Below are 12783 nucleotides of genomic sequence, written 5' to 3' on the forward strand. Positions count from 1 at the left end.
CCAGGGGTGGAGAACTTCCAGCCTCGAGGCCAAGCGTGGCCCTCTTAGGTCAAGTTCGGACCTTTGACTAAATCCTAACTTCACAGAACAATTCCCTTAATGAACAGATCTGTTCTGTAAAACTTGGCCGCACTCAAAGACCTTGGCCTCTTGTGGCCTTGAGGTTGCAGGTTCCCCACCCCTGCCTTAGCTCTTGGCCCATCCACTCTGGCGTCATTTTGTCCCTTGTGCCTCTCTTCCCTTAAAAGTGAAAAAAAAGCATCAATATTCTGCCTTCTCTCTGACCACCCCAAAAGAACAAAAACAAATCAGATGGTTAGGAGCAGTTAGCAAGTTTTATTTGGTGAAAGCAGAGAGCAAATAGGCCAAAGAGGACATATTTTATGGTGGGGGTTGGAAGTAAGGATGTTGGTAACCCTGAAAATGTAGTTAGTTGCTTCAGGGGCAAGAGGATGATTTTCACACTGAGAAAGTTAGGGGGTTCTTTGTGGAAAGAGGAGTTGGTCTCAGCCATTCAGCACCATCCGGACTAGCTCTGTGGAGAAAAAAATGGGAATGAGCTAGGGAGCAGGCAAATAGGGGAGGGGCTAGCTGAGGGTGGTGGGACATCTACACCCCTAAGGTGGCAGAAGTGGAAATATACCCCAGAGTCCAGCCCTGGGGGTCATTATTGAGCATAGAAGAGCCACCTACTATGGGGTCTGACTTGGCCACATTGCCCCCAGCTTCCCTCCCAAAACTTGTTAGTCCCCATCCCACCATAAGCAGCAAGGACACAGCAGAGATAGAGAAGGCACCCCGCCCCCCTCCAACTACCACCTATAGGCACTGTCAACCCATGGCAGGTAAGAGGGAGAGAACACAGTGGGTTTATTTTGGAGGAGGGGGAGATCACCTCCAAGCTGCCCAGCAAAAGGAAGGGCAAGGGATTCAATTGTAGCAGGAGCTGGCCAGGCAACCCTCCCCCATCACCAAAACCCTCACCCAGGGAAATGGACAAGGGCAAGATAGCACCCTAAAGCAAGACTGTCCCAGGCCTGGTAAGTTTCCAGACACCTGGGTACCAAAAGCTAGACCTCACAGAGCCCAGGGCAGAATTTGAGGGGCATATGGAGATGGGATAATACCCAGACAGTCTTCCTTTATGCAGGGGGACTACCCTCCCCTTCCCAATCAGACAGGTCCATGCAGAAACATGCCAAGAGAAGGTGAAAGGTTAGAGGCAGAGGCAGGGGACAAAAAGCCAAAGAGAAGGGGGGGGGGAGGGGAAGGCAGGGGAGGGACTAGGAAGGAGACACGGGAAGGTCAACTTAGAGGAAAGGGAGGAGAGGCTGGGAGGAGCCGTACCCGCCCCTTGGGGCCCTTCACCCCGACAGGATATGCCTCACAAACGCTGCAGGAAGGAAGAGACATTAATGGTGAAGACAAGACACAGACATAGGGTGGTGGGTGTCACACAGGGATGTGAGGAGAGACATTCTATTCCTTATATACTTTCCACCCCCTCACACCTGGCTCTCTTCCTGCCCCGCCTCTGACCTCCCACACACCTGAGCTAAGCTTGGCCCCTTGCCTGCCTCCAAAGTGCTTTCTGAGCCATCAGCCCACCTGGAGATACAACTCCTAGCACATAGTAGGGTGCTAATAAATGCTGGCCAAACTGACTTGGAGGAGGAAAAAGATTCTCCTGCCATCATCTGTCTTTATATCCTTGGCATCAAGGAGGCACTTGATGTCAACAGATTGATTGCTGACCCTACCTCAACTTTTCCAGACTGCTAAATCCTTCCCAGAAAATGCTGAACATGTCCCTCTCACCTTCATAGTTGATACAACCATTGCTGTCTTCATGCCCTGCCACCAACACTTCCACTTCTTCCTCTGTCATCTTCTCACCTGTAGAGGGGACCAGACCTCTCAGGGAATCAGCAGACTAGGGGAAAATAGGGAAAGCCCCCCCCCCCCCCAAAGACTACAGGGAATCTAGAGGTCTGGTGACTTGGTGGGAGAAGGCCTTACCCAGGGTGATGAGGACGTGTCGTATTTCAGCCCCCATGACTGTGCCGTTCCCTTCCTTATCAAACACCCGAAGCCCTTCTACATAGTCTTCATATGTGCCCTGGTCCTTATTCTTTGCTACGGTCTGCAGCATTGGCAGAAAGTGTTCAAAGTCCAGCACCTTCACATTCATCTCTGTTCCAGAGAAAAGGGGGGGTTAACGTTGGTGGCATCAGGTCAGAATAGCCATTTCCCACATTCCCTGGGCTGAGGGTCTCTGAAAAGGAAGCCAGATCACCACTACATTGGTTCATTTTTTATCGGTTTTTTTTTTTAGTCAGACATTCTCCAAAATAACCCCAAAACAAATTAGAACCCCCTTCTGTAACAGCAACCATAATCAAACCAAAACAAAAGAGTTGAGCTAAACTACAAAATCGAACAGCCTAATAGCCTAAGTAACAATCTGCTGTCTCCCACCTCAAGGAGGGAACTCATTCTGCCCCTCTCCCCACTCCAAAAATTGCCAAAAGGAATCTCGTACAGTTTGGGTACCCCCACGTACACTAGGCTTTCCAGAGATAGGTTGTTTCCACCTTGAGCATCATTCTTAGAGAATTCCTAACTGCACCCCAAAGTCTTTCTTGGGGCCCTCTCTCACCATCACTCTTGGGATTCCCTAAGACCTTGAGCACCTCAGCATTGGTAGGATTCTGGCCCAGGGCTCGCATCACGTCCCCACACTGGCTGTATAAGATCTTTCCATCCCCTGTTCGGTCAAACAGCTGGAAGGCCTCCTTGAACTCTAGAGGGGGGACAAGAGACAGACAGTGTCAAAAATGGAGGTAGATATCCCGAGTACTATCCTGGGGCTCTGGACACATTCACTCTTGTCAGGAGAAAACAGACTCCTGGGTAACTCTACCAGACTGAATCTGGTTTCACTTCTTCTGATCAGGTTTCCCAAAGGACCCACATAAGTCTAGGTAAGTTTGCTGATACTTGCCTGGTTTGGGGGGGGTACTCCATCTCCCTAATACCCTTCTAATTTCTCTCACTCTTCAAAACTCCCTCAGCCCCGCCTTTACTCCAGGGGTGGAATGCGCCACCGCCCAGTCTGGGTTCCACTCCTTATAAGGAAGTAGGTGCAGCCCAGGGCTCAGGACATCCCAAAGGGGCCAGTTTTTTCATCTCCATTCCCAGTCCACGGTTCAGCCAGGTCTTCAAGCTCCTGCTCCCTCCCCCTCAAATTCCCAGGGCCCCACACCTTCCAGAGTCACAGTCCTCGGCCCTTCCCCCAGATCTAAGCCAGCAAATAGGGAAGAGTGGACACAGGGTAGAGTGTCACAAACAGGGAAGAGAGGACGGAAGTAGGTTAATAGAGAGAGGGCAGGAGCAGGCAGCCTAACACCCACTCCCCAAACCATCACAGCACACACGAAGGGTTACGTAACCACAGTCTTCACACACCAGCCCCCGAAAACAAACTCACCCAATGCTTGGGGCTCAGATCTAGAGAGAGGAGGAGGAGGAGAGTGAAGAGGAGAGACAGAGTAAGAAAAATGGAGGAAATCGGGAGGAGACAGGAGACAGACACCGCTGCGTGGGTGTGCGGGAACGGATGCTGGACAGGGGCACCTGGGTACGCCCCTCTCCCCCTTCGGGGCGGGTCCGAGGCCACTCACCTGCGGTCTGATCCTCCGTGAAGTCACACTGCGGCCCAACAAAGAGGAGAGAGGAGGAGAGGTCAGCAGCCAGGCTTCCACACCCGGAGCGCTCCCCCCCCCGCCCCGAGCCTGCCGTCTCCCACAACTTCCAACTCCGCCATCTGCGGCGTGAGGGCATTGGACCAGCCGGTGCCCAAGGCGCCGCGCAGCTCCAAACCGGGTCCCTCCCCCCTGCCCCGCTTGCCCTGGACCCCCAACCTTAGCAAGCAGACAGCAGCTCCCCAGACCCTGCCCCCCAGGAGACACCCCCCAAGGCTCCCCGTCTGTCCACCCCCACGCCCCGGGCCGGGCCTGTCCCCAGGCTTCCTGCCCCTCTCCAGGGCCCCACCATCTTGGCCGTGCTACTGCTCGCTCGCTGGTACTGCCGCCGCCGGTGCGCTATGTAATGGCTCCGTCTCTCTCCGCGGCTCCAATCTGTCCGCAGCGCGCCCCATGACGTCACCCTCTACAGAGTTAGCCAATCGGAGGCCGCGCCTGAGGTTTATGCAGATGAGCTCGCTGGGTTATTCAGTAGGCGGGCCGGAGCCCCGGCCCATCGAGACTTGCCGAGGCCAGGAGGGAGGGGGAGGAGAGAGTGGGATGCCAGCTGCTCCTATTTTGGGAGTGTCATCGGAAGCCCTGGAGCTATGCATGCTCCTTCGCCTCTTGCTGGGCCGCGGGGGCTGGAGGGGCCAGTGGAAAAAGCCCTGGACTTGGACTGCTTCGGGGCTCTGACTGAATCACAGGGCCCTACGGAGTGTGGGCCAGAGTCTGCATTCACACCCAGAAGCTCTGACTCCCTCCAGATCCTTCACTCCCCTCCCCGCGTAGCCGCTCCTGGATCCCTTCCTTCTGCGTAAACTGTGTGGCCTTGGCCAAGTCACCAGATTCTCTGGGCCTCAGTTTCCTCCTGGCGTATAAAAGGAAGGGGCTGGGCTCCGTGACCTCCAGTCCTTGGTCTTTCCAGCTCTATAACTTACAGAGGTTAGACGCTGGAAAGGACGAACCAATTTCTGTCTATTATATCCTGGTGTCGAGTGGGGTCCTGGAATGTGGAGAATTGGAATTTCATAGATTTGGGGCTGGAAGTGATCTGAGAAGTCATCTAGTCGTCCCCCCCCATCCCCTACCATTTTACAGAGAAGGAAATTATGGTTTAAATGACTAAACTAAATTAAGATTAAATGGCTTTTCTAATGTCACACAGTAAATGTAAATGGTCCTTGAAGCCAGGTGCTCTGACTCTTAAATCAAGCAATCTTTTCACCAAACCTGGTCCAAAGAGGGGAGGGGAGGAGCAGGAAGGGAGAGTAAAGATGGAATCTCAAACACAGGCACAAATCCCCCTTCCCCACCCTCCAAATAACAGACAAGAAACTAGACATCCATTACTTTATTATGGAAAATAAAGTGAGGGTAGGGGGCCAACACAGCATGTCTGTCCCCTCCCACACCAGTTTTCCACTTCCACGTAACATTTACAAAGTGCCTACTATGTGCAAGGCACTGGACTTTCATCTCCCCAGGATGCAGGAAGACCTCTGGCTGGAGAGAAGTAGGATCTATAGAGAGAGAGGTGTTTGGGTGGTTTGGGTGGCCAGTGCACTGCCTTCCCTCAACGTCCCCCACCCCCACCCCATCCTTCAGGAGCAAGAAGAGGTGCACACAGTTCTCCCAGGGAAAGTGAAAGTGATAGAAATAGCTTCTGTTTACATTCTTGGTTGTTTTCTTTTAAAACACTTTCGCATACTAATAGTTGGTTCTCACAACAGCCCTGTGAGATTGATAAAACAAATACTATTAATCTCATTTTACAGGTGAGAAAACAGGGTTATGGGAATGCAATGACATGACCACAGGCCCTTGAACTCAAGGGCTTGAGTCCATAGTCAGTGATATTTCCAGGGCATCTTAATACTTCTAAAGCTCCCAAAGGGGACTAATAAAATGGTAGGGATGAAGCTGAGGACATGGGGTGGGGTGGGCTGGGGCATCACCCTACCTTGGGGCCTCAGCTTGACATAATGTGTTTCAGGAAGGCTGCCGAAGAAAGGTGAGAGAGGGTGGTCAGAACCAAGCACCCCTCCTCTCCCATCCCTCCTTGGAGTGTAGATTATTTCTCCACTCCCCAGCACCACAGAAACCCCACCGCCTCCCCCAAGTCACAGGCACACTCCCCAAACCTCTCAGCTTCCACTCTTCTCCCCACCCTCTCACCCTCATAGTTGATGGAACCATTGTTGTCTTCGTGTCCAGCCAGGAGGGTCTCCACCTCTTCCTCAGTCATTTTCTCTCCTGTAGCAGGAGCAGATAAACTTGGAGCTTACTCCCTCCCACCCCGACTTCAGCCATACTATTTAGGGGTGGTACTTCTTCCTCATCTAACCCCCCCAAACAGAGGCACCGTAGTCTTCTCTCTCCCCGACTTTTCCCCCTTCCTCCCCAGTCCCACGTCTCTTATTATAAATATTATCAATGCCTTGCTTGTGTGTAGCACTTTTCTTCAAAAAGACTTCACTTGTTTCGTTTGTTTTTTTCTTTCTCATGGTTTCCCCCATACGTTATAACTCTTCTATACAACATGACTAATGTGAAAATATGTATAATAGGAATGTATATGTTGAGCCCATATCAGATTGCAGGCCGTCTTGAGGAGGGAAGGGGAAAAATTTAAAACTTACGGAAGTGAATGTTGAAAACTAAAAATAAATTAAAAATGTAAAAAAAAACACCCAACCCAAAATGACTTCACTCATGCTAGCAGAATATCCAGGAAGCCCGGGTTTCATTGTCTCTCGTACCATGGATGAAAGTGACTTGCCCAAGGCCACACAGCCAATTAGTGGCTGAAGAAGAACTAGATGCTATATCTTCTGATTCATCACCTTCCCACTTTACACTTCAGGTTGTCAGAACATTAAGAAATCTCATAGGTCATGCTCCCTGGAGCTAACTTGGCTACATTCCTAACTATTCTTGCTTCTCTAAATATGTCCCTTCCAATAAATGCCATTCCTTGCCTAGGCTGGACTGAAATGGCCACCTCCAATTGCCATGCCTACCCTGCTCTCCACAACAGTCCCCTTTCCCATAGCACCCCCTCCCCAATGACCAGGAAGCCCTCCTCTGCCCCTGGACTGCACCTCATTCTCTTCCCTTGTTTAGTCCCATAAATCTGGGATCTTGCCCCTTAATCTCAAGTGAACTTCTTCACCCATGAGCCTTCTTTTTTTACCTCCCAGTCTTACCCAGGGTGGTGAGGACGTGTCGCAGTTCAGCCCCCATGACTGTACCATTTCCTTCTTTATCAAATACTCGAAGTCCCTCAACATAGTCTTCATATGTGCCTTGGTCCCGGCTTTTAGCTACTGACTGGAGCATGGGCAGGAAGGTCTCAAAGTCCACACGCTTGGAGTTCAGCTCTGAGGGGATTGGGGATGGGGGGGACAGAAGGTGCTAAGTGGTGACCTCTTCCTGGGACTCCTCGTTCCAACTCTCATTACCTGGGACCTCTAGCCAGTGGCCAGTCCCATTAGAACCAGCCCATTCAACCCATCTGTATCATTCTAGTTCTGTCTGGTTTGGGTTTTTTGGGGTTTTTTTGCAAATAGAATTTTATTGTGAGTGCATGTAGATTTTGTTTTATGACACGAGTTATAAATGCTTTGCATACAGTACATGAACGTCATTGAACTATATTTGGAGGAGTCACTGATATTCTTATCTTTTAGCAATACGTATGTCTTAACTTTTTAAGGGTCTTTTCTGGCTTCTACCTAATAGAACATTGATGGCAAACCACTCCAGTATCTTTACCAAGAAAAGCCCAAATGGGGTCACGAAGAGTCAGATGTGACTGAAACAACTGAACAACCACAATGGCAAAATGACATTCATCAATTCATTTGAGCCAATAATTAGGAAAATTAGCCGGTTTTTGTCTGTTTTTCATTAATCCCTTACATTTTATTATCATAAACATAACTCAGTTTGGATTCGGTCAAAGGGCTGCACTTGAGGACCTAGAAGGCCACATGTGGACTGGAGGCCACAGGTTCCCCGCCCCTGAATCTAGGCCAATCCCTACCTGAACTGAATTGCTTCTACAGAATCCCTAGATCCTGGGCAAAGAACTATCCCCACCTCCAATATCACTTTTAGGGTAAACACACCCAGACCAGCTGACTTTTCCCCCTGCTACTATCATCCCTGTAGGGCTCATCATTCCTTCAGCCTCACCATCATTCTTTGGGTGACCCAGGACCTTGAGCACCTCAGCATTGGTGGGATTCTGGCCTAGGGCCCGCATCACATCCCCACACTGATTGTACAAGATCTTTCCATCTCCTATTCGGTCAAACAGCTGGAAGGCCTCTTTGAAGTCTGGGAATGGAGAGGGAATTAGGGTTAGCCAAAGGGTTCCCTCCATCCCCAAGTTGAGAGCAGGACTCAGAATAATGGACTAAGGCAGAACATAGCAGGAGAAAGAAATTCTGAGGACAGAACTAATGTGGAGGGCAGCTCTGGGGCTGTAAAAAAAAAAAAGAAAGAAAGAAAGACATAGGGAGACAGAAAGACAAGACTGTGACAGGGGATTTAGGATAAGAGGGTGGGGGTGGGTGGTTATGGTCTCCTCACCCTCCAGTTGGTCCTTGTTAAACTCGATCTGTGAAGGAAAAGACAGTGTGAAGATGGGTGGGGTGCCATGAAACCCCCCCGTCCAGGCCAGCCCCCCTCCCCCACCCCTTACAATTGGCAGCCTCTCTGGAGTGGCCCAAAGGGATCCAGCTGGGAACTAGGAGCTCCTGAGTCCCGGCTTCCAGCCTTAGGAGAATACCAGCAGCGGGTATGTGGGAGGGAGACCTTCCTGGAAATCAAGACTAATCCAGCACCACCTGTTCCCCTCCCCTGGCTCTCCCAACCCTGCATCCCTCGCATAACCGGCAGTTGAACAAAAGCTAAATTTACCCCCATACCCCCAGCTGTGATTGTCTAACAAGTCCCCCTCCCCACCCTCTCCTCCCTTCTCAGACCAGCAGGCTCATTCCCTCCCTTTCAGCCTCTTTTCCTAGGCCCTGAAGGGTGGGAGTAGAGGATGGGCTGTGCCCCCTTCTTTCTCTCTCCTCTGAAACAGTCCCGAGGAGTTTAGCATCTCTGTTCCCAGATTCTTGTGTTCCCCACATCTCTGTTCTCCACTCAAGGTGTAAAGGGGTGCCGTTAGGTGCCATATTGAAGAGGCAAAAGGGGAAAAGTGAACAGGGGAACAGCAAAATCAGGATGCCTGGATTTAGACCCCTGATAATCCCATTCTACAGATTTAGTATCTGGCTTCTGGGTTTGTTATGGGGGAGCTAAGGCAACCCCTACCCCATTAGAGTGCTCCATTAGTTCCTCCCCCATTTTCCCTATCCCATCTACAAGCCTCCCCCCACCCACCATTCACCGTATCTCCAAATCCTTACCTCCTAAAGATGCCTCCCCAACCTCCCATCCCTGCCCCCCTCCCTTCATCTTGACTTTTATGGCTGGGAGACTCACCACCACTTTGGAGAGGTCAATGGGGGGCTCCTGAGGTTTGGTGGGAGCTGCTGAGGCAGGGGGAGCAGCCGGTTCAGCTTTGGGCTTCGCTGGAGGGGCCACGGCTGGCTTGGCAGCAGGTTTGGGGGCAGCAGGTCCCAATGGCCTCTTCACAGGGGCGTCTTTTTTGGGAGGCATGGTGGATGATGGATGACGGGCACACGAACAGTGCCCGGAGGGGGCACTCAATTTAAATAGCCAGGGAGTATGGGATATCAAGGGGGCGGGAGCAGAGATCAGGCTGGGGGGGGGGTGAGGTGGAGGAGAAAGACAAAGACAAAGAGCCTGCCTGCCCTCTACCTCCCCTGCCTCCCCCACTCTGGGCCTCCTGCCCCAACCTCTTGCCCCAAGGTCTCCGTCTCTCTGCCCACATTTCCCAAGGCATTTTGCCAAGCCACTGCCCCCTCTGGGAATAAGGGAATGGTGCTGATGGGGAACTGGGTGCCTAGATTAAAAGTCTCACCCTTGGGTGAGCAGGAATCATCCCAACAGAAAGGACCGTGGCATCTCAAATTTATAAAGTCATAGATATAGGAAAGACTAGGGACAGAAAAGAACTCACACATTTCAACCCCTGCACCCCTCTCCTCTGGGAGAAATATTTTCTCCCCCTGCAGTCTTAATCTCTTGTAGACCAGGAGTGGGATGCGTCTGGGAGGAGGGGAGAATTCAAAGTTGAGGGTGAAGTAATGACTCACTACCTCCCCCTCCCCAAAGTCCTTTTCAAGTATCTAAGCATCCTTCCAAATCAGGCTTTTGGAAGTGGGGTGTCAGTGTCCATCACCCCTAATCCCCGCTGTTTACACTCCTGGCCCCCACCCAGTTCCAGAACCAGATCTGGTAGGGAGCAAATTGGGAGGGAGGGAAATAGGATAAAGAAAGGACAGCATGTCATTCTAGACCGTAGGAGGCTGGGCTTTGTGCTCCAACACACTACCCCCTTGGCCAGCAAAGGCAAGTGGAGGTCAAAGTTAACACACCCCCATGCCTTGGCCTTACAGAAGAGGTTGGAATGACTTCTGGTGCCAAGAGACTATAGCAGGGCTCCGAGGCAGGAAGAATGGTTAATTCTCCATCCCTGAGAGAACCCAAGAATGAAATCCTAATGAGCCTCCCCATTATTCATTTCTCATACACACCAGTCTCAGAACCCTACCCCATCCTGGGACTCCAGGCTGGGCAGAACCAAACATAGGGGCAACCCAGTCTGCCATCCTCACCTAAGTCTGTGCTGAAGCTATTGACCCCTATGGGATCCAAGGGAGAGGGAAAGAGATGGGGTGACTGACAAGGCCCAGCTGAAAATTCATCATGTTTTAGATAAGGAAACCAATGTAACTCTCCTGAAATCGTCACCTCTGAGACTGTAGTGCAAAGAGTGACATCTTCAAGAAATCTGTGTTTGAATTCCCCTAGATTTAAAACTTACTGGGGTCTAAATGGTCAAATCTCCTGGGCCCCTCAGTGGGGACAGGATGGATTGTAGGAAGCATTCCCTGAAACTACTACAATGTTTCTCAGAGAAGATAAACACCCCCCTAAAGATGAGCCCAAGCTCTGCTCTGGTGTGACCTTGAGAGAATTATTTGGACAGTTTAGAGCCAAAGTGAAGGTGAAATGCCCATCTGACAGTCCTAAATGACTCAGGTTTTTTATGTTTTAAGAGAATATAGTGGGAGTTACTGGTTAACTATATCATATTATGCTTTGACTTTGTTACTGGTTAACTATATCATATTTATGCTTTTGACTTTGTACTTTGTAATCTGTATTTTTAGCATTTTTTGTGGAGGAAATAAATAGCTGTCCTATATCTGGTCTATTGTGTATCTTTTCATTTCATATTTTGGGGAGATTCTAGACATGAGCCAAACCTAAGTTTTAAGAGAGTTCCTCTTAGGCTCTCAGTTTGGGGTGGAAGGAGTCAAAGAATATGACAAAAAGAGCCTGGCTCCTCTCTGAAAAAGTCTAGGCTCCCACAAGACTGAACCCAGGTCCTAGAAAGTGAGGCCACAGCTGAAGTGAAAAAGTACAAATGCCCTAGGGCTGGCTCACCCAGCAAGTGGGTCTACAGAAGGGAAAATAAGCCCAGAAAGCTAAGTGACTTGCTCAAGAACACACAGCTGACCAGTGTCAGAGTCAGGATTTCAGGCCATGTCCACTACCTCTAAATTCAATGCTTTCTAACATATAACCAAGTTTTTCCAGCTCTGTTACCCCAGTTACTTCCTCAGATTCCCCATCTATCAAAAGCAAATAAGACTAGTGGGAATGTGAGTAAAGGGTGTAACCCAGTCTCCCACACAATGACTTTGATTGATTCAAGGAAGAGATTGTTTGATTCAATCTAACCTAGTCAAAGCAACAGAGCCAAATGCCACCCTTAGACTTACATTACCTATGTCATTCAGCGGTTCTGATAAAGCCACTTATGGGTTAATTCTGAGTCTGCCCAGCTCCAAAGGATTCTGGGAGTGGTAGTCTCAGCTTACGTCTGGACCTCATGGAAAATGTAGTTCTTTTCTTTTAAAATGGTTGCTGAATGCATGGTTACAGACTTTCAGCATTTAAACTTTTCAACAATTGGTCTCCAGACTTTTTTGATCCCTCATATGTGTATACTTATTTATGCATGATATATATGCACTGCCTTACTAATAGAGTACTATTAAGTAATAGAGTACTATTACTTACTAATAAGAATATTTACTAATATTATGAAACCTTCAAAAAGAACAGAAATTGTCAAAGAATTTAAAAAATTCTTTATGTATTATATTTTTAGTGAGAGCAATGTGATTGAACTTCCTTTTTTTTTTTTTATCTTGATTTAAAAGTCAGCAAGTATTTATTAAGCCCTGGCTGTGTTCCAGGTCAGGGGTGGGGAATCTGCAGCCTCAAGGCCACATGTGGCCTTTTAGGTCCTCAAGTTTGGCCCTTTGACTGAATTCAAGGCTGTACTCGAGGACCTAGAGGGCCACATGTGGCCTTGAGGCCAAAGATTCCCTGCCTCTGTTCTAGGTGCTGGGGATATTAAAAAAAAAAAAAGCCAAACACAGTCTTTTCTCTTGGTAATACAGTGGTTTTCAAGGTCTGGTTCTAAATTCAGTTTATGTGTTTATAATAAGGTTTGCAAAGCTCTCATATATATAGTTTTATCTCACTGAATCCTTCTAACAACTCTATGAGGTAAGTGCTAGTATGACAAGATGAGGAAACAGGTTTAGAGACCTCAAGAGACTTACCCAAGGTCACATAGCCACTAAGTGTCTGAGAAAGGATATCAGCTCAGATCTTCCTTATTCTAGGTCCAGAAGGCTATCCATCTCATCACCTAACTGCTTTTTCACTTGGTTACAGCTGAAAAGGTATTTCACAATCATACATAGATGCCAATGGAAGAAGTACAAGTGGGCGGCTTTACCAAATCATTGTGCCCATTTTTCAATCCAATCCACTAATTATGTAAAGGGTTGTTGTTGCTGCTGCTGTTATAATGAAA

The 12783-nt window shown here is 49.2% G+C and overlaps 2 protein-coding genes across 4 annotated transcripts; both read right to left on the reverse strand.

Moving 5' to 3' along the window:
* Positions 1 to 316: 316 nt before the first annotated feature.
* MYL6 (myosin light chain 6) lies at positions 317 to 4156 on the reverse strand. 2 transcript variants are annotated; one of them, XM_036761509.1, is made up of 7 exons: positions 4054 to 4156; positions 3684 to 3711; positions 2660 to 2803; positions 2020 to 2193; positions 1819 to 1896; positions 1348 to 1393; positions 317 to 535 (listed from the first exon to the last, which is right to left on the reverse strand). In XM_036761509.1, exons 1-6 carry the CDS (start codon positions 4054 to 4056, stop codon positions 1365 to 1367), a joined length of 456 nt encoding a protein of 151 aa, XP_036617404.1. In that variant the 5' UTR covers positions 4057 to 4156; the 3' UTR covers positions 317 to 535; positions 1348 to 1364. The 2 variants fall into 2 exon arrangements, with proteins under 2 accessions (XP_036617404.1, XP_036617405.1); XM_036761510.1 differs by lacking the exon at positions 1348 to 1393.
* A 1022-nt stretch (positions 4157 to 5178) lies between these two features.
* Positions 5179 to 9923, reverse strand: MYL6B (myosin light chain 6B). Of its 2 annotated transcripts, XM_036761056.1 has the most exons (8): positions 9844 to 9923; positions 9243 to 9403; positions 8343 to 8370; positions 7944 to 8087; positions 6953 to 7126; positions 5922 to 5999; positions 5707 to 5744; positions 5179 to 5266 (listed from the first exon to the last, which is right to left on the reverse strand). In XM_036761056.1, exons 1-7 carry the CDS (start codon positions 9845 to 9847, stop codon positions 5716 to 5718), a joined length of 618 nt encoding a protein of 205 aa, XP_036616951.1. In that variant the 5' UTR covers positions 9848 to 9923; the 3' UTR covers positions 5179 to 5266; positions 5707 to 5715. The 2 variants fall into 2 exon arrangements, with proteins under 2 accessions (XP_036616951.1, XP_036616950.1); XM_036761055.1 differs by lacking the exon at positions 9844 to 9923 and having other exon boundaries at positions 9243 to 9419.
* Between the last annotated feature and the right edge of the window lie 2860 nt (positions 9924 to 12783).

This window comes from Trichosurus vulpecula, chromosome 5 (assembly GCF_011100635.1).
Source record: "Trichosurus vulpecula isolate mTriVul1 chromosome 5, mTriVul1.pri, whole genome shotgun sequence".
NCBI lineage: Eukaryota > Metazoa > Chordata > Mammalia > Diprotodontia > Phalangeridae > Trichosurus > Trichosurus vulpecula.

What these genes read in the sequence shown, in the direction of transcription:
- MYL6 (XM_036761510.1), bottom strand. An exon ending in AGGGAATCCCAAGAGTGATG is followed by an intron (nt 2,194 to 2,659) that starts GTGAGAGAGGGC and finishes TCTCTGGAACAG; the next exon opens with AGATGAATGTGAAGGTGCTG. An exon ending in TGGTTGTATCAACTATGAAG is followed by an intron (nt 536 to 1,818) that starts GTGAGAGGGACA and finishes TTTTCTCCACAG; the next exon opens with AGCTAGTCCGGATGGTGCTG.
- MYL6B (XM_036761055.1), bottom strand. Translation starts at nt 9,419, where the DNA reads ATGCCTCCCAAAAAAGACGCCCCTGTGAAGAGGCCATTGGGACCTGCT. An exon ending in GGGTCACCCAAAGAATGATG is followed by an intron (nt 7,127 to 7,943) that starts GTGAGGCTGAAG and finishes CAATCCCCTCAG; the next exon opens with AGCTGAACTCCAAGCGTGTG. An exon ending in TGGTTCCATCAACTATGAGG is followed by an intron (nt 5,745 to 5,921) that starts GTGAGAGGGTGG and finishes TTTCTTCGGCAG; the next exon opens with CCTTCCTGAAACACATTATG.